The sequence below is a fragment of the Phocoena sinus genome, chromosome 19 (genome assembly GCF_008692025.1).
Source record: "Phocoena sinus isolate mPhoSin1 chromosome 19, mPhoSin1.pri, whole genome shotgun sequence".
In the NCBI taxonomy this organism is placed as follows: domain Eukaryota; kingdom Metazoa; phylum Chordata; class Mammalia; order Artiodactyla; family Phocoenidae; genus Phocoena; species Phocoena sinus.
In genome coordinates this window covers 19065592-19088863 of record NC_045781.1, presented here as the reverse complement: position 1 = coordinate 19088863, position 23272 = coordinate 19065592, and the positions used below count along the sequence as shown (strand labels likewise).

The 23272-nt window shown below is 50.9% G+C and overlaps 1 protein-coding gene across 3 annotated transcripts in view; it reads right to left on the bottom strand.

Moving 5' to 3' along the window:
* Positions 1-3597: 3597 nt before the first annotated feature.
* TSHZ3 (teashirt zinc finger homeobox 3) overlaps positions 3598-23272 on the bottom strand; it is a 68004-nt gene continuing 48329 nt past the window's right edge. Inside the window, exons 2-3 of one of the 3 annotated variants that reach the window (XM_032614765.1) lie at positions 8843-8925; positions 3598-7568 (exon numbers count right to left, since the gene is read on the bottom strand). In XM_032614765.1, coding sequence (XP_032470656.1) covers positions 4366-7473 — 3108 coding nt within the window. In that variant the 5' untranslated portion in view covers positions 7474-7568; positions 8843-8925 and the 3' untranslated portion in view covers positions 3598-4365. Of the gene's footprint in view, positions 7569-8842; positions 9142-23272 lie in introns of those variants that run through there. The other 2 variants (XM_032614764.1, XM_032614763.1) reach the window with 2 other exon arrangements.

Here is a 23272-nt window from a genome sequence, read left to right as displayed (position 1 = left end):
TTTTCTCTGTAGTCAGTCACCAGGTCTGTGAAACAATACGTGGGCCAGGGGTTGGGGGCAGTGAAGTCCACCGAGCTGGAGTGGTCTGATTTTGAGAGAAGGAATCCTTCCAGATCTGCAGAGACCACAGCCCTGAGCTCTGCTGGGGAGGCCTTCCTGGGCTAACCACTGCCACCTAAGCTCTCCTTAGCACCCGGCAGAGAAGCAGCTCTTTGGTGGTTATCAATATTTTTTTTTTCCTTTTTGCAGAATGAAAATAGAACGAAGATGCCAGGGAGATCTGGGTCTTCATCATAACCCACCCTCTTTAACTGTGTAAGATTTTGGTTAATTATAGAATTCTTGCTGCCTCAAACTTAAAGATACATCACTGATATTTTTTGCTAAATGTTGACGGCAGCGAATAGCTAAGATGTGGCATATTGATTTCTTGTTGTGAAGTGAGCTGTTCAAGCTCCATTTAAGATTTTCATCTTGCATGTAGCCCTGAGCACATCATAGCACCATAAATTAGTTAAATGGCACATTTATCACAAATGTTATTTTAAGATACTGCGTAAATGTGATGGCTGGAAGATATACAGTAGGACTGCAACAAGCCTGGGCTTGGGTGGGGTGAGGTCGGGGTCACCTACACACCTGTGATTAAAACCTCCCTCACTTGGCACCATCCCTCCTCCTCCCTGGACTCGTTTAAAGACCTGACTTGGATGACCCATTCCTTCCTGCACTCACATTCTCTATTAACATCAACGGTAGGCGAACTAGTGCACAGCTGCATCGGCCTTGGAATACAACTTTAGATCTTCCCAACTGATCTCAGGAAAATCAGGGACATTCTGGGCCGTGAATGGAAGGCTCTTTTGGACAGTGACCCACTCTCGAGCCAGGAGAGGGTTTGATGACCTTGAGAGTAAACGGCCCTGCATTTCCAAGTGGGGTGAGGCCCTAGCCAGCCCCGCCTCCTGCCACGATGCGTGGTTGGGAGATTGCCGTCATGCCAGGTTAGGTTTGCAGTCATGACTCAGGTCCTCCACTGCTGAGTAACTATGTTTCCTCTAAAGGTAAAATTAATTTCTGGGCCCCATTAACATGAGCAGTCCTTTCGTGGCTATGAGCCCCTGGGGACCAAATGAGTCACAGAATCTGCTACCTGCCTTGGCGATAAATCCTCACTTCTATACCCAAACTGAAGTCCTAAAGCTAACCCTGGGGGTGGGGTGAGGAGAAGACGGGCAGGGCATCAGCTTCTTCTCCCAAACTGTAAGGGCGGGGGGCGGGGTTTCCAGCATCACTTGCACAAATCCCATCTCCCTTCAAGCCACATGGGCCCTGGTGGTGATGGAAGTGTTGTCAGTTTAATCTGTTAGATGCAGGACTTTGGATTCTAATAAACCAATGCTATATTTAACCTGTGAAAAATTCAAGAGTGGAAATCTGGGCTCCAGGATGTGGAGATGGGGAAGGCACGGGAGGGAGGGTGTCTCTGTCCCCTGAGCCGTTTCCAAGGGGAGCCGGCCCCCCAGGGAAACGTATGGTGTCCCAGGCCTCCTTCCAGGTAAGGGCGGACAGGGAGAAGAACTGCTCTTGGAGGGACTTCTGCGGCCACCCTGGAAGAGATGGGGAAGGGGACAAGGCCCGTGACCCGGAAGGGAAAGACCCGTCTGCACCGCCCGAGGGCATAGCCCAACAGTGTGCCTGCATTACAAGGCGAGAGCAGAGCCAGCACACACCTCCCTACTTGCCAAAAACCCGTTTTAAACTCTAGTGAGGTTCTCTCTAAAAACCCGGAGAGAGATGGATTGCCGAGAGAAAGTAGAGCAGACAGAAATTTTGGCCTCATCTTGACACAAAGGGGTGGGAATGAACAGAAAAAAATGTAGGCGTGTTGCCGAACATCTCTGAAAGGGCTTAATTTAAATTTTTAATAAAAGCGTGTATTTTTTTAACGTGGAGGTGTTTTATATATTACATGGATGTAATACGTCTCTCATTTGTATAATTCTAGGTTAGGAGCTACGATTCCACAGAACTGCAAGAGTAGTCTGAATATAGTAATAAAGGTATTTTACAATTTTACATGATACGTTCCCAGCGTTCTGTTGGCATAATTTGCCAGGGTTAATAAAAGCTTGTGATTATCATATAAATGCTCTCCCCACCCCTCCCGTGGATGGGTTCAGGCTCCCCATCCCCCTACCCCTCGTTATCTGGGCTTGCTTTAGCACAAGAGAGACAGCGTGGACCCCAGGGTCCACCTGCCCAGCTGGGCTCTGTTTTCGGCTCCTTGAAAATCCCGAATCAACAGGAAGGAGCCGCCCTGCACTGAGTCTTCCAAACACCTTTCTTCCCATCTCCCTCGAGCAGGGCTCTGGGCCCTGGCTTCGACTTCTCTAATGCAGATGGGAGACCAACCTCCGGCCCCGACGCGGGTCACCAGGTGTGACCGAAGCTCCACTACCGATGTTTGATAGCATCGCCTTCCCAGCGAGACTCTAACCTCACGGGAACATCTTCCTTTCTTTTCCATTTTTATTCTTGGGGAAAATTCTGTCCACGCCGCCTCTAAGTGAATGTTTGCTGCTCTCCAAACCCAAGGTTCACTAAAACTCCCCTGATTTACGGGCGGTTTCCGACTGCCAGCACCTGGCAGACACAGCAACCAACGCAGTCATAAACAGATCGCACACAATTTAATTTTAATGTGCTCGTTAGTCGTAGCACATTTCAGACATAATTGTGAACGCAACACAAAATTATAGCAAAAAGACAATTTTAATGCTGCCGTAGAAAAGAGGGTTATATGAAGAGTCACATAATGGTGGTTCATTGTCAACAACAAAACAGGTCACAGAGTGTCTGTGCTGTTTACATGCCAATATTTTATACATAGGTTCTCATATGGTGTCAGCTGTCAGTTACTTCTGCAAATTAACTGCCAAAAATGGAGAAGAACAGAATCACTTGGAGAGCCGGTAACCACGGGTTACCTTTCATAAGCCTAAAGATAAAGCTGCAGTGTGGGATCTTGGGAGAATAATTAGGAAGAACAAAACAGAAAGTTACCAATTGAAATAAAAAAGGCATCCTACAATATGGAATAGCAACCAAGAGGGCTTATAAATAAGTAAAAGAGGTTGTATCACAGAATGCCTCGTGACTTTTAAGCAAAGTATTACAGTACAAACATTTTAAAGGCTTTATCAATGTTTAGGAAATACAGTACAAGTTCTCTCTTCTCTCTTTTTTTGTTCTTTTTTTTTTTCCTTTTGAAATAGACTTACCCCTTTGAGCACTGAGTTTATTTTGAGCGGTTTTTTTTTTTTTTTTTTTGATTTCTAATAAATACCTTTAAAATTCATGTGCAAAATAGTTATGATGCCTGCCGTGGATGGATTTCCTGGCCTCGTTTATTCAGACTGCTCAAAACAAATGATAATACGATGCTAATAAATATGTATAATTTAAACGTGAACCTCTATCAATATAGATGTACTGTATAGCAAAACAAACAATCATACTTTGCTTTCAGATAATGTTTCTGTATACTTTATAAATGTTATCTGTGGTATCTTCTGTATAATTTACAATGTTTGCATGTAAAAAAACAAAACCCATAGACCTTAAAAAAAAAAAAAGAAAAAGAAATATACACTATACATAGGCATGGCTTATGCCCAGAGCATAGCAGGTACATAAAACACTGTTGCTATAAATGCAGGAAAAAAGGTCATTTACCCACAATCACATTTTTCATAAGAGAGTCTGAAATCTATACAATATATACATCTATGTTTCAATGTGAAAATAATATTCTTTTAAATTTCAAGGCGTGTTATACCCCTGCAGACCTGCATAAATGGAGGTTCATATTATTAATTATAACTAAGCTGGTAAGGAGTTTAAAAAACAGAGCTTCATACATTATTATTCTTTTATTTTATTTTTTAACCAAATTAATGCAAAAGTGCTTCAAAGTACTCAGAGGGCTAAAGATGAAAGGGTGAAAAATGCCAGCACACTCGGCCGCGTGGAAAAATGGGGCCGGTTTCGTCATAAATGCTTAATTAAACTGTCTGTTAATGCATGCAGCTTGAAGCATCGGGGGATGCTCACAACTAAATCCCATTTACACAAAGTTCCAAACACTTAACCACTGCGTTTTAACCTTCATATTTTACCAGTGACAACAGCTGAGTATGCACCTCTATTAAACACTGTACAGTTATACAAAACAGTCCAGCCCAGAGTGATTCTCTGCAGTTAAAATAAGAACATGTGCCTAGAACAAGACAGAGGGGCCTTAAGGTGCCTGCAACAGTTTCCCTCAAAGCAAATCACAGTCGCTTTCATCAAAAGCAAACGCTACTGCTTCTCTAACTCGGAAACATACAGAAGGTGGTCCTCTGGGGATTTCCCGTGTGTTTTGCTGAGGTGAAGTTTAACCGCATGCTTGCTCGCAAAGGTCCGATTGCAAAGTTTGCACTGGTAGGAGGTCCCCAGGTCCTCCTCGGGGGAGGACGTCACCAATTTTTCCGACGGTGACTTGGTTTGTGCTATCTGATTGTTAATCTGTTCGGTGGACAGTTTGGACAAATCCCGTAGCCGGAAGCCCAGGTGTGACTCGAGATGGCTGATGTACGTGGAGGGAGTCCTGATTTGTGACGCGCAGTCATTACAAAAGAACACGGGGTGGCCAGTGTCCAAGTTTTTGAGGAATTTTGTTCCACCTGTCCTTCGCAGCTGGTACTTCACGTTGGCCAGCCAGTGGCTGATGGTGGTCATGGAGAGCCCGGTGAACCTTGAGATGTGCATGCGCTCCTGGGGGCTCAGGTCCGACATGATGTACTTGCCCTCTGAGGTCTGCCGGAGGCTGGCGGCAAACTGGGCCTGGAGGATCAGCAGGTGCTGGGGGTTCCAGTTTGATTGGCGGCCCTTCCTCTTTTGCGCAGGCGTCACCTCCTCGGCCTCCTCCAGGGTGGCCCCGTCAATGTCAGACTTCTCGGAGATGCTGGAAGGGGTGGAGGACTTTGACGTGTGGCTCTCTGTCAAGTTCTTCAGCATATCGGATATATCTGACAAGGCGTTCTCGCGGAGCGGCGAGTTGGACATGAACGATACGACGGCGGACGTCTTTGCCGTTGTCACCGTGGATGAGGAGGTTGCTGGGGATGTGGACGTGGGTGACAAAAGCACTGAACCCAAAGGGCAGCCTTTGTCACTCTTCCCTTTTGTCAAGTCTATGGGTTGGTCGTTGCTGACGTGGTAGAAATAGCGGTCGAGGTGGTCCACTTTCTTGGACTGCAGGGGTGGGGGGGTGGCCACCGCTGCCTTCTCGGCCAGGCTGTTGCTCATCTTGAAGAGCATGCTCATGGGGTCGAGGGCAGGCAGGGAGGGCTTGGCAGCCTTGCCCAGGTGGATGTTCATGACCGACTGGAGGGCGCTCAGAGGGTTAACGAAGGGCTGCTCTGGCGGGTGGTCGGTGATGATGGCCGTGCTGCTGCTCAGGCCGCTGCTCAGGGGCTTCACCAGGTCCTTGCCGTTCTCCACCGGCTCTGCTGGGGGGCTCCCTTCCTTGCAGCCGTCCCGCTGGGGGCTGGGGCTGTCCTCCTGGCTTTTGAAGCCCCCGTCGCTGGACGCCTCCATCCTGATGGGCTCGCTGATGTCGCTGCTGCACGGGGACGGGGTGGCCCGCTTGGGCGGAGAAAGCTTGCCCTCGGGCTCCTTCATTTTCTCCTCAACTTTGGCAACTTTCTCGGTGACCTTTTTCACCAGCTCCTCCATGGCGTGAAAGTTTGTCTTGGGCATGGGGGAGGTCTGGCTGCTGGGCGGAGAGATCAGGGTCTGGTTCTTCGTGGGGGACACGATGTCACTGTTGCCAAACACGGGCTTCAGGGCTGCGCTCTTCCCCGTGGAGCCCAGAGACAGCTTCATCATGTTGGGGAGCTGGTAGGCGGCGTGGATGCTGGGGTAGCCCCCCCAGCTGGGGGTGCCGTTCTGGGCCTTATTGATGGCAGACGTCACTGTGTTTTCTAGGGACTTGAGGATATCGAGCCCCCCCTTGGGACTCTCTTCTAAGTCGTTCTCAGTCAAGTAGTGGTACTTGGAAGAGATGTCGTACTTCTCCTCCTCACAGGCCTTCTCCTTTTCCTTAGGCTTCTCGTCGGTGACCGCTTTCTCCTTGTCGGCCTCCTTCTTGACCTCCACGTTCAGTTTCGGGGAGACGCTGGCGGGCGTGTTGGAGGGGGACGTGAAGGTGGTGGCGGCCAGGGGCACGGATTGCACCTTCTCATCCAGCAGGGTGGTGATGCTGGGCGTGACAGGCGTCTCCACGATGGGCTTCCCCTTCTTCATGGCCGAGCTGGTGACCTTGATGAAGTGGCCGGTCACCATCATGTGGGCCGTGAGCTCCTGCAGCGTGTCATGTGAGCTGCCACACTCCATGCACTTGAGGATCTGGGACTTGCGGGCCTCGAAGTGCCAGGCGTAGCTGGCCCCGTTCTGGTGGCCGTAGCGGTTATTTGGCGTGATGTATGGGTTGGAGTTCTTCTGAAGCACGTCGTTCGTGTCCGCCATGGCAGCTTTGGGGGTGCCGCCGGTGGAGTCCGGGGAGCTGGGGAGCTCCAGCTCCAGCGAGGCCTTCTTGCGAGTGGCAGGGATGATTTTGGCTGCGACGGGAGTGACAGGTTCCTTCAGAGGCACTTTTTGGTAGTGTTTCGTTTTGATCATGTGGACACTCAAGTCCTGGAGGGACTCGAACGAGTGGCCGCAGTACATGCACTTCAGCACCTTCTGGGCGTCCTCCTTCCCTTCCATTTCCAGCAGCGAGCGTTTGCGGGGCTTGGACCAGCGCTTGGGGTTGTTGTTGTCAGTCTCGTGGTTGTCGTCGCGGTAGTGCCCCGTCTCGTTCATGTGCACCGTCAGCTCCACCAGGGTGTCGTAGGCGGCGCTGCAGTCCTTGCAGCGGAACTTGCTGGCCCCCGTGAAGATGGAGCCGTAGAGCTTGCTGCTCTGCCGGTACAGCTGCACGGTGCTGAACAGGCTGGGCTCGGGCAGCAGGCGGCTCTGTGACACCTGCTGCAGGGTCTTGGCCATGGCGCTCTGGTGCCAGTCGAAGCTCCCGCTGCCGCAGCTGCTGCTGCTGCTGCTGCTGCTGCTGCAGCTCCCGTTGTTCTTCTCCGAGGACGGCTGGTGCAGGTTGAGGGTGAGGCTGGACCAGTACGAGTTGGAGAGGAAGTTGTTGTACACGGCCTTCATCTGCTCCAGGCTGTCCGACACGGTCGAGTCTTCCGGTGGGACCGCCACCTCCTTGGTCTCCTCTTCGTTCTTGATGGAGCCACTTTCAAAGTCGGCCATCCGGTCACTAGTCTCACTGATGTGGGACTCACTGTCCATCTCGTGGCTGGAAAACTCAGCCGCTGGGGAGTTCTGGTAGCTGGGGCAGGTCTTGCTGAGCTCCTTTTCTGGGCACATGTACTTAGCCGAGGGCTCCCCATCTGCCAGGCTCTCCTCTGGGTCTATATCTTCGTCTACCAGGGCGGCAGCCTTTAACTCATCTGAAACATAGGCTGCCGTGATAACAGGTGGGACAAGTAGGACAGAAAGAAGGGACACAGGGAGAAGGAGAGAAAGAAAGAAAGAAAAGCATTAGTAAGTGTTGATCTTACCTAGAACATTTTCTCGGCTCTCGGGAAAACGCAGCAAAGCAGACAGGCACATTTATTTGTAAAATTAAATAGTTAAAATGTGGTGTTTCTTTGGAGCAAAAAAAAAAAAAAATCTGCTCTTCAAACATAATTTGCCACCTTTTTCTTCTCAAGGGGCAACAGCTTGAAATTAAAACTAAATTTGAAATTAATGAAGCACATTCTGGAGGTGGCATTCATTTCTAAAGTAATAAATTACTTGTATCAACCTCAGAGACAGCAGTTCCTGTCTGTCAATTAATATGTCTTATGCTTCTCCTACCCCTAATGCATTTCTTAACAGACAGATTCACAATTTAAATTAAGCAAGCATTTTTTACTCATTACATTTTTGAGGCTCAATCTTTAATAAATATAAAGCACAAAAACATCACTACAATTTTTACAAAGTAAAAAGAAAGTACATCAATTGCAGTAAATTAAAAACAAGGTTTTGTGGCTTTCTTCCTTCTGAAAAAGTAGGTCTTATCGAAGCTTAAAGTAAGTTTCCTTATAGAAGCTTGGACAGGTGTTGGTTTGTTCTAGATGGGAAGGAAGACTCTGACCCGCCACCACCCAGCCCTGGCCGTGTCCCCCATGTGTACACTCAGCCGTTCTCAGCAACCGGCACACACACTATCCATGCAGAATTATGTCAGAACAAGTTCAGGCAAATTGGTATGCGGTGCTCATTCCTGCTGTATAAATATATACAAGACCTTCCAGTGGACCTTACAAATGTCAAAGTGTTTGCTCTTTAGACTACTTTGTCAATATTTACTCAGCATAAGCTTCATGGGCATCCAACAGGGATCCTGTCTTTCTGGAAGCAATGTAACTGGGGATGTAAATCCAGCCTGTACTTCCGAGCAGGTGGAGGTGCTCTGAGCAGGGCTGAGCAGCCGTGGGTTCTGGAAGACGCACTCCAGAGATGCAAAGCCAGGAGAACACTTGCATTCATGGAACTGAGTGATATATATATTTTTTTTCATTCTTTTGTGTTCAGTGACTTTGGTTTTTCCTTACTGGAGCTTGCCTGACACTGTAAACCAAGTTGGGTTGATCTCGTGAAAATTAGGCATGGCCAGCCCTGTGGTGAGTGAAAATGTTAAGCCAGAAAAGGAATGAAAAGTAATTTCTTGTCAGCTCCTCAATACCTGTTTGCTTCTAAAGGCCAGTGGCTGAGTGTGTGAGGCAGCTGGAATGGCACAGTGCTAACTGCATGGCTGATTAAAAGTTCCTAGGAAAGAAAAGGAAACTTTGTTTGTGGAATTCACTCCCATAACTTTAGAGATCGGGGCCCCAAATCAATTTCACACCAGAAAAAAAAAAAAAAAAAACAAAACAGTGAAATGACTCAAAGAAGAGTCCCAGGAAGCCACACAGATATTTCCCCTGGCTCTTCCTTCCAGGTCATGTGCGATTTTCTTCTTTCCTAAGACCCCTTTGAGCACCAAGATTTCTAAGCTGAAACTGCCGACATCCCAACACCGAGGTGATTTGAATTTGGATGGGAAGAGTGTCCCAGGTACACACATTCGGATCAGCTGTAGAGGCAGGGATGCTTCTGCTTATATGCAAACAGTGAAACAAGAGTTTTGGGCTGGAGCTGTGGAATGTTCTTCCCAAATGACCAGAAGAAAGTGCCCTGCTCCGGTCAGCTGTGGTGAACCTTCAGTTCAAGGCCATGCACTTGGAGCTGACATGGCAAACAAGCTCTTTTCCTAGGGCCAGGGCCACAGTGGATAGCGGACTACGGTGCTGGTCACAAGGGGGAAAATGAATGCTCCTGTTGGGAAAGGAAGAGGAAAATAAAAAGGAAAGAAGGTATCTCCCCCTCTGCACACCATCCTCGGCTTCAGCACACTCAAACCCCACAACAGGGCTGGCAGGTCTGCAGGGAGGGGAGCTGGGGGCAAAGTGACCAAGAATCGCAGTTTGCCTGGAACTCTCCTGGTTTCAGCACCGAAAGTTCCACAGCCCGGGGATCCTCTCAGTCCTGGGCAAACCCGGTCAGCCGACCACCCTGGCCAGGGGACACCCAGCAGAACCAAGTCAGAGCATCCAGGCAGATCTGCATTACTCTCGCAGAGGAGCTAGAGCAGGGCCATGTGGGTCTGACTGTCCGCAGAAATGCACTGGGTGCGAGTAGGTATAACGTTTGCATCCAAGGGGCCTCATTTGGAACACTGCGTCTTTAAGGAAGGGGAAAACCACAATGGCCTGTGTCCCTGCCCAGCCCCGTGTGAATAGGGTAGATCCCAGAGGCCCCTTCTCTCCCGGAAATGGCCCTGGGAGCCACAGTCCGCAGCGTGAACCACACCCATCACGGCTCCCATGGAATTCAGTCCAGGAGAGGCAGGAATCCAGAAATGGCCCCATCTGGCCACGACAGGAGAGACACACCAGGCAGGCAAAAGAAGCCAGAGCTAACGGTGGACACGAACGAGCGCAATGTGGCATGAAGGCCACCAGCTAAGGGAATGTTGGTGGCTCTGCCGGTCCACCTCCCACCCAGGGGCAGCGTGGCCCCCGTGGAAGCCGCGGCACGGTGTGGGGAGCACAGCAGGCTGTCTGGAGCGCCCCCCAAAGCACACACACGCACCATCATCAGCCTGGCCGGCTCCCACCCTGAGCTGGCCCCCAGCGAGCCCCAATATGCCTTGGAAATCGCACAGCAGTATCAGAATGTCATCAGTCTGATGACTGAGGAGGAAATTAATATTGAAAGAAAAGTAAGGCCAACCCCCCTGGTGGGAACCAAATCCTACTCTGAGGAAAATTAAAAAGCTTCAGGGCCAAGAGGCCCTGGATCCTGGGAGACGTGGCATCACCCCACACACCACCCTTGTCATGGTTTCTGAGGCTCCTTACAAGCACCCTTGCACACTGCCCTGACAGGGACCTCACCACCTCCTAAAACAGCCATTTGCTTTCCAGACCCAACAGTGAGAAGTACTTGGAGGGCAAAGCACGAATCCTTCTGCTATGTTTTGCAATAATTGCACTCCTCCGAGAATATCACATCCACTCTTGATGACTGAACTTCAAATAGTGGTGAGAAAGCTGAAACGGGCCCAGAGAGATGGCAGAGGGGATGAAGGGATGGAAAGGTTCATTCATTCCACTAATTCTGATCGCATCCCACGCCTGCCAGGATATCCTTTTCTTTCTCTCGGCCTCCATTTCCCCATGGGTAAGTGACAGGGCAATGTGGCCTGATCTGTAAGGCCCTCCTCCTCTACTTCTCTGTTTCGTGGCTTTTCTGAGGAAAGGGTAGTGAGGCAAAGCCCACTTGCTCTGGCTCATCCCCTCCACGCGCTGCTCCTGACAGGCACGCAGCCGTTAAGTCACTCCTTTGTCCCTTCTGCTCTGCACTAACCAGCAAAGTCCCCAGCCGGAGAGGAGGAAGAACGTCCTCACTGGGACAGGTGATGCCCCAGATCAGGCCAGGAGGCGAGGGGGACTGGGTGTCTCCATCACAGACTGGGTGGGCAGTGAGAGGTCAACAGGGGGCTGGGGGGGGCACTGGGTGAGAAGCCAGCCCCACCGAGGTGGCCATCAGGGGTCCCTCCTGTCAGGGAGCCGATGGCAGGCCCTGTCCCCGGCTTGGACCTGACAGGTAATCGCGCACAGGTAATCAGGCCTTGGGAGGCTTCACTACTGTGGACGGTTATTTTGATCCCTGCTGCTATGTAACTTTCTGCGTAACTTTCTCCTTTTCCTGTCTGGATTCTCCAAGGCCAAGGACCCACTGTACTCTTAAAATCCTACACATAGTAGGTGAGCAACAGACACTTGCTCCCTGCTTTGGAAAGAGAATGATTGGAGGTCACATCCAGCAGCAAGATGCTTATTTCCAGCCTCTGTTCCCTCCGACCCCAGCATCTCTCACCCCTCCTCAAGGAACCCCTGACTCCAGCCCCAGCCCCTTCCCTCTGTTCTCCAGACAGAAGCCACCGGATCCTTACCATTCAGCGGGTGGGTAACGCCCCACCCCCGCCCGTGGAACACCCTCAGTGACCTCCCATTGCCCCAGAGTCCTCCACCATCTCGGCCCTACTTCCTCTCCAGCCTCTCGGCTTCTAGAACGTGCCAGAGCTTCTAACTCTGCACTGCTGCCTCTTGTGCTGGAAACCCTGGGGCAGATTCAAAGAGGAGGGGGAGCCATCTACCCCTCCCTGGGCTTCAGTGGAATGTAATATCTGGGGAAGGGGGCTTCTCGACCCCAACTTTGTCCCCTTAGCACGCCACCCACTCCCTTCTTTTTACAAGGCACACCACTGAAATCTCTAGCTTACAGCAGATGTTCCAGGGTGTTCCAACAGACTGTCAGCTTCATGGGGTCAGGACCAGCCGCGCCCGCCCCCCCCAAATCTGCTGCAACCCTACCGTCTGGCCCAGAGTAGCCACTCAACACACATCCACGGAATGAATGAGTGAATGAATGAATGAACACCATAGGTGACTTCTTCAAACCTCCTAAACAGTTGCCAGGACATCTAGATGGATCCAGACACCAGCTGGTCCCCGAGAAAGCAGATGTGCTGGGGTCTGATCCGAAGTCCTTCCTGGATCCGTTTTCTGAGCATAAGTGGCATGAGGACCGGCCTCTGGGGGACAGGATGACAGAACCCTCCACTGAGGAAGAGGGGAGGAAGCCCCCCCAGATGGTGGTCTCCTTGCACTGGAGTCACCCCTGGCTGTGCCCACATCCCAGTACACCTCTCCAAGAATGCATCAGCATCACTATTTTCTCTTGAACAAAAACTATTAAAATAGAGACCTCTGCTGCCGGTTCCAGCACAGGAGGCCCTGAACTGTAAGGGGGAGGGACTCGCATTCAAACCAAATCATCAGCTGCAAAGATGCAAAGAAACACACGAGAGTGGAGACTCAAGGAAGGATGGACTGGGGCCTGTGTTTCATTTTTCCCCAAGTCGCTCAGTGGAAAAAGTTCCTCTCCAAGAGGTGAACCCTTACCAATTGCTGTGACTGCTTCCCTATTACATCCCCACCTGCTCTCCCCTTCAATGAAATGTAAGCTCTTCAAGCAGCAAGACGTCAATCCAACACCCCAAAGCTGAGGGCCAAGGACACATTTTTGGACAACTGGATGAACTCAGGAACTTGGCATGCCCAGAACCAAACGGGACTCTTGGGCAGAGATGCATGTTCATGAGAAACAAAAAGCTCTCACACTTACAGAGGCTTTCTACAAAGTTCCACAGCCCAATGCCCTGGAATGTCAAGCGATGAAAAAACCACACTCCTACCTAATATGTGCATGTTTATGAACCATTTTCACATTCACTGCATTTGATCCTTTCAATGGTCCTGGCAGGTGGATAAAATGATTTCCCTTTTGCAGCCTAGGAAACTTCAGTTGCAACAAGTTAAATGGGACACTCCCAAGCCCTCTGTGGGGACCCCTCAGGAGTCAGGACTCCCCTCAGGAGTCAGTATAAAGGGGATTTGACTACACTCCTGAGGGAATCACACAGAAGGAGCATGGAGTGAGCCTCTGCCGCATCAGAGCCTTCCCTGATGCCCCATCCCCGTTGGATCCCATGCCTGCCCCTCCAGGAGGGTCCTGAGTCCCCTCCCGCAGCTCCCTGGGGCTCGTGCCTTCCAAGACGTGGCCACAGTGACAGCGGACTGTCCAAGGAGCGAGGAGCCAGCCAGTGCAGCAATCAGAAGGTCTGGAGGCAGCAGCAACCTCATTAATATTTATTATCATCATTAACTAAACCCAACCGCTAGGTAAAAAGGAATGAATACTTTTGATATAAATAAAAAACAGTCAGCTGGGCCATAATGGAATTCAGTTCTGGGCAAGTGGGAACTACCTTCATCACACTGCTGTGCAAACAAGGAGGTGAAGGAACTGAGGGGTGTCCCTGTGGGGGTGGGTCTCCAGCCGTGGGGCGGGGCTGGGACGGGGGTAGGGCAGCTTTGGAGGGAGCTGGAGAGAAGGAAAAGAGGGCGTGGCTGCGCCCTGCTCCCAGAAGCAATTTCAAAGTAAACCGTCCTGCGGATTTTTGCATTTTCTGGGCTGAAATGAGGGTTCTGTAGTTATAACCCTGTTTTCAAATTCCCAAGACTGCCTGGGAAGATGAATTACTGGCTAAAGCGTCCTGGGCCCCCCCCTCCCCTCTCTTCAGGACAGGTGGCCCATTCAAGGTACAAGAGCACCTCCTCTTGTACCTTGAATGGGCATCCTCTATCCTCAGTGACTGCGATGGAGGGGGATGAAGAGGCAGGGAGAGGAAGGGGTGGGGCTGAAGAAGGACAGGGCTGGAGAAGGGTGAGGAGAGAGTGGGGGGCAGGGATCAGAGCGAGAACAACGGGAGAAAGTTGCGGGAAAGAGGGAAGAATCCACCAGGACTAGGGTGGTGCTGGGAAGGGGCAGAGAGAGAAACAGAGACAGAAACAAAGAGGTGGAGAGAGACAGAGACAAAGATACAGAAAGAGGCAGAAAGACAGAGACAGAGATGGAGAGAGATAGAGACAGATAGAGACCCCCAAGGGCGGTGAGGGAAGGAGGGAAAGAAAACCAGTGATGGAGATTTGAGAAGAGGTAGAAAGAAGAGATTATTCTAGCGGTGAGGACAGTAAGGAGAGGGCCTGAGCTGGAGGTCTCGGTGCAGGACTGGTGCGGGGAGAGGGGCCCTGGGGTGCTGCTGGGGGTTTTGTTTTGTTTTGCGGTACACAGGTCTCTCACTGTTGTGGCCTCTCCCGTTGCGGAGCACAGGCTCCGGACGTATAGGCTCAGCGGCCATGGCTCACGGGCCCAGCCTCTCCGTGGCATGTGGGATCTTCCCGGACCAGGGCACGAACCCGTGTCCCCTGCATCGGCAGGCGGACTCTCAACCACTGTGCCACCAGGGAAGCCCTCAAGTCGAGTTTTAATAAACACCCTGCCTAAAGGCCTAGGGAGGCCCGAGTCTTCTCAACCGTTCTAGCTGTGCTTGGACACAGAAATACACCAAGATCATCACAGGTGTCTTGGTCACCTCTGAAGCCCTCCCCTCCACTCCACACCTGGGCCCATAACAGAGCAGACTCCCGGTAACAACCGGGGTGGGCTGGTGGCAAGCCCCAGGAGCCCCACCTGGAGAGGTGGCCATGAAGGTGCCACCCTGGACTCCAAGAGGACCTGCCGTTTTTGTTGGTGTTCCCGTGTTGTGCATTTTTCTGTTCAGCTGAGTGATGTCACAGACCATGAACCCGGGTCTCAGCCCCTGCTCTGCCCCATGGTGTCCATGTGGCCATGAGACTGACTTCAAGTCTCTGGGCTCCAGTTTTTTTCCCCACGAATGGGGGCGGTGTGTGTGGGGGCACAACTGATGCCACACCCACCTCCCAGGTGTTTGCAAAACAACAAGGAAGTCATAAGCAGTGAGCAGAAAGGACTTTCCCAAGTGAAAAGGGCTCTACGAGCACAGGTGCACCGACTCCATGGAAGTACACGGGCCCATCCTGCAGTCCCCATACCCAGGAGGCGGGTCCTGGGACAGCCTCTGGGCTGAGTCCTACGCTTGTCAAGACAGGCCTCTGAGGTGATGGAGCCCAAACCTCCAGATTCTCCAGCTGCCTTTCAGGAAGAGGGGCAGCGGGGACCAGCAGAGAGCCCTGCTGAGGTGAGAGGTGCCCATGGGGCATGTGTTCTTCTCCCCATCCCTCTGGCGGCCTGAAGGTGTGGGCTGTGGGAAAGGAAGCAAGCCAGAGAGGAAGGGGAGGGAGGAGGGAGGGAAATGAAGCGCAAGGGAAGGAGGGAGAGGAAGGAGACATCCATCGGATTCACGGGGTTCGAAGTTAACATCCCTGACCCAGCACGTGCCTCCCCCCAGGCCTGGGCTGTCCTCAAGCCCCGCTCTACCCACAGCCCCACCCGTCACTGCCCCCGGCTGTCTTGATTCCCGGTTTCCGCCCATCCCTGGGGGCGTGGTTAGAGTCAGGTGACCTTCTGCGATAGGAGCCACCAGAGGCCCACAGCCCTCTGGCTACCAGTGTCCCTGCAGCCCCCCGGCCCCCAGCCTGGCCACCTCCTCCGAGCTGAGTGCAGCCCCACTTCAGGTCAGCTTCTGCCTTGAGTCATCTCTTCACGGGAGAAAGAGCTCAAAGTTCCCAGAAAAAGGTCACCTGAATTACACCTTGTTCTAAACACACCTGGAAACTCTAGCCAGATTGATCCATTCTACACAAGAATTTCTGCTTTATGAAGGGCTCACGCAAAGTGCACTGTGCCCCTCTGGGTTTTCTTTACACAGGTCTCTCTTCTGTGCACATGTGTTGCACACCTAATTGTGACAGGGACGGGAGGGCTCCTTTGTGAGTGTAGCCACATGGGCAGCATCTTCCCTGTCTGGTGCAGCCTGATTTGGGGCCCAGAGTTATCCCCCGGTGTTCTGAGAGCCCCTAAAATAAGCTGCCAGGATCTCTGGAAGGTGTGAGAAGCAATGAGACAGGCAGGGTGCTCAGACCTGGGCCAGCGATGACCAACATGCTCCCAGATCCCTGATGCTTAGGGGTCCTGCATAAGGTGGAAATCCAGATGGGGTACACCCTGCTGGCTGCTGACCGGGAGGGAGTTCCAAGGAGAAGCACTCTGATGGGAGACTTCCTTCTGGTGCCAAGAGAGCCAGGCGATGGCAGAAGGAAGTGAGTGATGGAGTGGAGGGGAGCTTAGCTAAACGCGCTGGGTAATATAAAGGCGATTAGATTGAGTTGTTGGGCCTCCGTTAGGATATTAAATAGGCAGCAGAGAAAGAAAACTGATTCTAGAGGAGTGTTCGTGGCTGGTACCCAGGAAGTCACAACCCGGCAGAGAACACAAGTCTTCTCCATCCACCCGGCCACCTGGAGTCACAAGAGATGTCACCCAAGCCATCTGGGGTGACAGAGGTCGCAGTCTCTGGGGACAAAGAGGAAATGGCATTCTTGGATGGTACCAGGGAGACCAGGGGCCTCCCAGGAACCTGGAGAATCCCAAAGGGCCAAAGCTGGGCAGGGAGGAGGCTAGGGTGCAAGGCTTGGCTGTGGGGGAAGGAACTGGTGGCTGCAGCTATAATGGTCAGGGCTTCTCTGGAAGGCTGGCCGCGGCGGGGTGACAACCTCCCCTAGATTGATGGCTCTTCCCACTAGCAAGGTCAGGAATATTAATTTTGTACATGCTAATTTGATGTAATGTGCGACATGAATGCTTGTTCAGTTGGGTATCACTGTGTTAATAAACCTGCGATGCTTTCATGCCAAGAAAGGCATGGCATTAGCTGATTGGTGAATCAAGCCAGTGTGAATAAGGCAACACCGCCCTTCAGCAGAGCCAGAGTGGCCAGTAGTCGTTCAGGCCACAATGGGCTGCTGTGGATTCTCTAGGAGGCCAATGACAGCGAGGCCCAGGGGACACCTCCCCGCTGCTGGAAACCCCAGCCCGTCCTGAAGATTCGGTATCCAGGCCAAGTCCTGTTCCTCTAGATGTGGTGGTGAGGCCGGGAGCCTCCAGAAGCTGAACCTGGAGCCGCCACTGACCACCAGGTCAAGAAAAACACTGCCGGGGCTTGTCTCCTTGGATTCTTGTTGTCGTGAAAAGGCCTCATTCAGCCATCTCAGCAGCCCCTCTGGACCACCTCCCTCCCCTTCTCAGGACCCTCCCCACGGGAGAGATGGATCAGACAGAGGAAGCCAGGAAGCTGGGAAGCTCCTGAGATCAGAGAGGGAAGCCAGCTCCCTCCGTTCTGAAACCATACTCATCCTACTGCAACCTCACCACAAAGAAAAATAAACGTAGCAAGGACACACTCACATTCAAAGCAATTGCCTCAAACAAACCTTCAGATAACAGAGAGTAAATAAATATTAGTTTGGGGACCAACTGAGTCACCTCTGTCCTTGGCTTCAAGCACATATGAACCACTGGGGGAATCAACAGCGGTCCCTACACCCAGCTCTCACAGAGGACCTATACTCTCACTCCCCATGCCCCACAGGAGTGCTTAACCCACCCTGGAGCTGACAAGGCAGAACCTTAATCCCTGTGTTGATGAGGGTGGCTAGGTTGACACTCCAGTCAGTTCGGCTTAGGAAGCAGTGACGGTTTATCAGGCAAAGCATGGCTTCTGAAGGTAAGTCCTTGCAAGAGTGGGGAAGGAAGTAAAGCTTGCTGTGGGTGCCATATTCCCTTTTCTGTTTCTGAGCTCCATATATTTCCTAGTTTCCTGCCTACCTGGAGTTAAAAAAAAAAAAAAAAAACCTCTAGGGTCTGAACCTCTTCCCTATAGCCTTTTTCTCTGTTATTCCACAAAACCCATAAGGTAAATCCTAATCTGTAACGGATCTAGTAAATTAGAAGAGTAACTTCATCCAAAGAACACATTTTCTCACCTTGGTGGGATTTCAGAAAGCAGCAAATAGGACTCGGGTGAATTAGGGGCAGGGGATGTGCTGGGACACCATAAACAGTGGTCAATCTCGATAACGGCTAAGAAGAGTTATGCCTTACGCACCTCCAGCTCTGGAGCACAAGATCTCCTGGAGGAGGACAGAGTGACCTCATGGGGTAGCTTTGGTCCCCTATGAGGCAGCTGTGGAACAAAGTGGAACTCTTACCTGTCTGCACACTCAGTGATCTCAAGACCCAGGGAAACTACAGTTGAAAATAGGGCAATGGGTTGGGGAAAATTTGGGACAGTTCTTACAATGGTCCTCTTCAAAATGGGCTGTACATATACAATTCAAAATTTTCCTGAGCTTCACTGGCTGTTCTCCATAGCATCTAAAGAGTTGCAGTAGGGAGAAGGTCAACGGATGATTTTTTTTGAAAGAGTAATCAAGATTTACTTGGAAGAGGAGGCAATTGATCTACCTAATCATCTACCCATCTATCCATTTACCCATTTACCCATCTACCATCCATCCATCCACCCAAAAACCCATCCCTTCATCCAACATGTATACAATACTAAATACATACTCTAGACGCTTTAGGGTTAGGGATAAGAAGTTACCAAAATAAACAGCTCAGAGTCATGGGCTTTACTTTTATGTGGCCAAGATGGCCCTGGTTACATAGATCACAAGGGAATGCCCTTCTTCACACACAAACTTCTCAGCTTGATATTCAAAGCCCCGCATAACCAAGCTCCATTTTACCTTCCAAGTTTATCTTCCACTGCCCACCTCCCTCAGACATACACACTAACCTTCCCTAATAATGCTGCTTTGGCCTTGCCTTGGCTGACGCCGTTTCTTTCACTTCATATATGATGCTTCATCTTTTCACATCCTCAGTCCTGCCCTCCAAGACCCTGCTCATTCCACCTCCCCCCAGGAAATCCTTTCTCACCTGTCTCTCTGGAACTGACCTTTTTTTTTTTGCGGTACGCGGGCCTCTCACTGCTGTGGCCTCTCCCGCTGCGGAGCACAGGCTCAGCGGCCATGGCTCACGGGCCCAGCTGCTCCACAGCATGTGGGATCTTCCCGGACCGGGGCACGAACCCGCGTCCCCTGCATCAGCAGGCGGACCCTCAACCACTGCGCCACCAGGGAAGCCCTGGAACTGACCTTTTTAATCTCAGAGATGAGACAATGGATGGAAAAGTCCTCTAAACTCTAAGTTCTAGAGAAATATCAGGAACGATTATTGGCATTATTATTTGAACATCCCTACTGGCATTCATGTCTCATAGTTTTTACAATGGCTAAGTACATGCACAAATGGTCTCTCCATATACATTACAGGGTCAGGGACCAGGCACTCCTTACCTCTGTACCCTTCACACAGCCTGGCAGGTCAGCTCTCTGAGTAACTCCTGGTCGAATTCACAGAGTTTGGTAGGCGCTGCTTAGTCTAAGAACCACGCAGACCAAGTGTAACCTCAGGCAGAAGTTCCCACCAGCTTCCCCCACGCTCTCAGATGTAGGCAGAGCAGCCCCAAGTGCCCTCCTGTTTCACACTCATCTCTTCATGCCCCCTCACTACCACTGCACAAAACACTAAGGTGTTTCCTAACAAGGTTCCTCATTTTATGCTCACAGGGAAAACCGGGAAAGAGGATGCTCTCAACGACTCCAGAGAAGCCCAGCCCTTCCCTCACTGCACTGGGCAACCAGCATGGTAGCCACCTGGACAGACCTTCCCGAAGCTGGTAGCCCTGCCAGCAGTTGGGCAGTTACAACCCAGCACTCAGGCATCATTTGCCCAGCACACAACCAGCACTCAGCCAGCACTGACTGAGCACACACCCAGCACACACCCAGGTCTGCTAATACACATGTAACGACCATTTGAATGGATAGGTCACATCCAGGACAGGGATGTAATCTTCCCAGTCAGCTTGAAAAAAGTAAAGTTTCAAATGTTTTATAGTTTTGACCAAAATGTATAAATGCCCATAGATTTCAACTTCATTTCTACTTATTAAAATAGGTTTCCCCCAACCAATAGATAAATAATACCTGTTGGCTGGTCGGTGTCACATTGCATGTTTCCTTTAAATACCCTGTCTCACTCATTTTTATATAGTCTTGACTTGGGTGTTTCTTGTGCTAGAGTCAAGAACCCTCAACACCTCACCATCTTCAAAAGGGGGTTGTGGAGAAAAAAGAAACAAAACAGCAACACGTAATGAGAGCAGCACTATTACTAGTGGCTCGTGTATTACCTGTCATGGCCATTTTATGAAGGGTAATTGAGCAGCATGTATCGATATTGAAAATCTGTTATACTTCTTGATCCAGCTAGGAATCTATACTACAGAAATATACATGTGCAAAAAAAAAAAAACCCTGTGTTTAAGGGGGTCCTCAGGAACATTTCTTCTAATACCATAAAAGTGGATAGTCAAACTAAGGAACATCCATACCATGAAATAATATTTAGCAATTCACAAGAATGATAAGAGACAAATAACAGTGCTAGCAAAGATGTGAACAACTGGAACTCTCATTCCCAGAGGCTGCCGCTACATAAATGGGTACAACCACTTTGAAAAACTATTTAGCAGTTATCTGCTAAAGCTACACATACATACACTCTGTGACACAGCAATTCTCCTCCTGGATCTCTACCCAGCAGACATGCATACATATCTCACCAAAAGACTGGGACCGTGATATCCTTTGGCACATCCTTCATAATAACAGAGACTGGAAACCACCCAAACGTCCATCAACAGTGCAAGGATAAAGGTATTGTGGCCTACCCACACAATAGAATGGTACACAGCAGTGAAAATGAACGAATTGTTATCCAAAACAACTGGAAGGATCTTACAAATAATATTAAGGGAAAGACACAAGAAAGATAATATGAATATACTGTTTGAATTCATTTACATCAGTTTCAAAATCAGGCAAAACTAATCTGTGATGTTCCATTGGGAGGGGGTGACTGGGAGGGGCCACCAAGGATTCCCAGGGTGCGGGAACTGATCTACTTCTGGATCTGGGCCATGGTTACATGAATGTGTTCATTTGGGGAAAAATCCATCGCCCTCTACACCCGTATTTGTTTGCTGTCTTTTTGTATATTATACTGAATGAAAAGTTGACTTTAAAAGAATGAGACAATTCTCTAAACTCTAATGTGGAATGGTCTCTAAGACATACTGTCAAGTGTTGGCGGGGAGAAGTCTCAGAAACACAAACACTGATCCCTGTTTTCTGTGTGAGCTGGCGTGTGAGCTTGTGTGACGGGCACCCAGGAAAAGGATCCTCGCGGAGATGTGAGGGGCGTTCCCTGGGTGCCAGAGGGGACACCGTTGCTGCGGAGGGAGACGGCAGGAGGAGGGGGAGAAAAGGGCCTCTCTTCTACATGGTCTGAAATTTTCACAAGCACAACATTCATAAATGTATCGTGAAATGCTGAGAAGTATGAAAGGAAATTTATTTTTAGTAAGCACTTCCTGTGTGTCAAGCTCTGTGCTGGGCACTGTCTGCAAAGAATAAGGCAGGCGAAGCCCCTTTCTCCTGGGACACTTCCTCGGGGACGGCAGGTGTATGGGTGAGAGTGGGCTCCTGCGCTGGGGGCTGGATGCAAAGGCTCAAGGCCTCAGGGACCAGCCTGGTGGGATGTCCACAAGCCCGTCAGCAGCTCCAGCCTCTGCTTCCTCCTGCCCATCGGTACTCTCGGTGAGGAGAGTCATGATGGACTGTGGGAAAAGAGAGACAGGGGGGAATTTTGTGCTAAAACCACTGACTTTAGTGGAAGGAGGAGGTGGCGGCCACTTTTCCACCGGCCTCAGAGGCTACTGGGCTACCCGGGCATCTGGCTGCAGCGACACCCAAAGCACCCATGGGGCATGGCGCCCCCAACCACAGGTGGAAACCAGTGGGTCTTCCTTCAGAGTCAGGGCTGACACCCAGGTGAGCCCCATCCCCTCACAGGGCAGAGTCCTCAATTCTCCTCATTGCGGCTCTGCGATCACCCCACCGACTCTCCTGAGGCCGTGAGATGAACATGGCAGGGACAGGTGCTGTGTGACAGGCGGGGTGGTGAAGGGCTTGGTGAGAGGTCTGCAGTATAACCTCTCAAGGCTGAATGAGTCAACCACGTGGTTTACTGAGTGGTTTGTTGGTTAATGAGTCAACCACACTGTGTGGTTTATTCCACTCCCCCTTCCTCTGCCCTGCCCCTTCCTAGGGTCAACGGAAAGCTCTAGAGCCTGGATTTTTTGAGTCTAACACAGGTGCTCAAGAAACACCCAGGCTTTGAGGGCATGAGGGAGACTCCTCACAATAAACCAGAAGATGTGTCCCTGGCTGTTCCCTGCCATTCCCTAATGACAGCCCCAGAAACAATGCTCCTAACAGCCTCCAAACACCCATCCCTCTGCGAAGGAACCAGCAGGCATTGCCTGAGACGGCTCAGCAGACACCCAGACACCGTGCTTGGCATGGTGGGGAGGACCCAGTGGCACTCCCTGCCCATGGCCTCCGGGATAACTGCCACTCCTCAGGCGGCCCTGGGACCTTTGTGATCTCAGCACCTCCCGGCTCCCCTGGTGCTTCCTGTGTACCCAGGGAAGGTCCCTCTGCAGCTCTGCTCACGTAACCAGAAACATTTCACCTCCGGATGCCCCGCTGAAGTCCCGTGTTGGCTGGGGTTTTTCTGGCCCCTCCACCCCAAGCCTATCCTCCTGACCTCTACATGCTCACCACCTTTCAGGGATCCTACAGTCACTTGTTTCCACAGTGGGCTGGGCCCGGGCAGGCAAGGACACTGTCTCCACAGCGCCCCGCATGGGGCCTGGCACAGGCTGGGTGCTTGGTAAATCCTTTGAATTGAATCAGACTTTCAAAGGAAAATATGTCACAAATATGGAAGGCAGACTTCCTCTTGCTCTTTTTTGTTTGTTTTGTGTTATTTCCTTGAGACACTTCAGCACCAAGCTGCGTTTCCGTAAAGAATTAAAAACGAAGAACGAATGGGCAAGGGCCAGGAGCATCCCATCTCCCTGAGGCTGTGCCTCACGGACGGCCCCACCCCCGGGGGCTTTGTATCCCTGGGGACCTCCCTGTGCAGGATCTCCACCCAGCTATCTAACAACCCTGGAGGGCAAGGGACATCAGGGGCTCCATTTAAC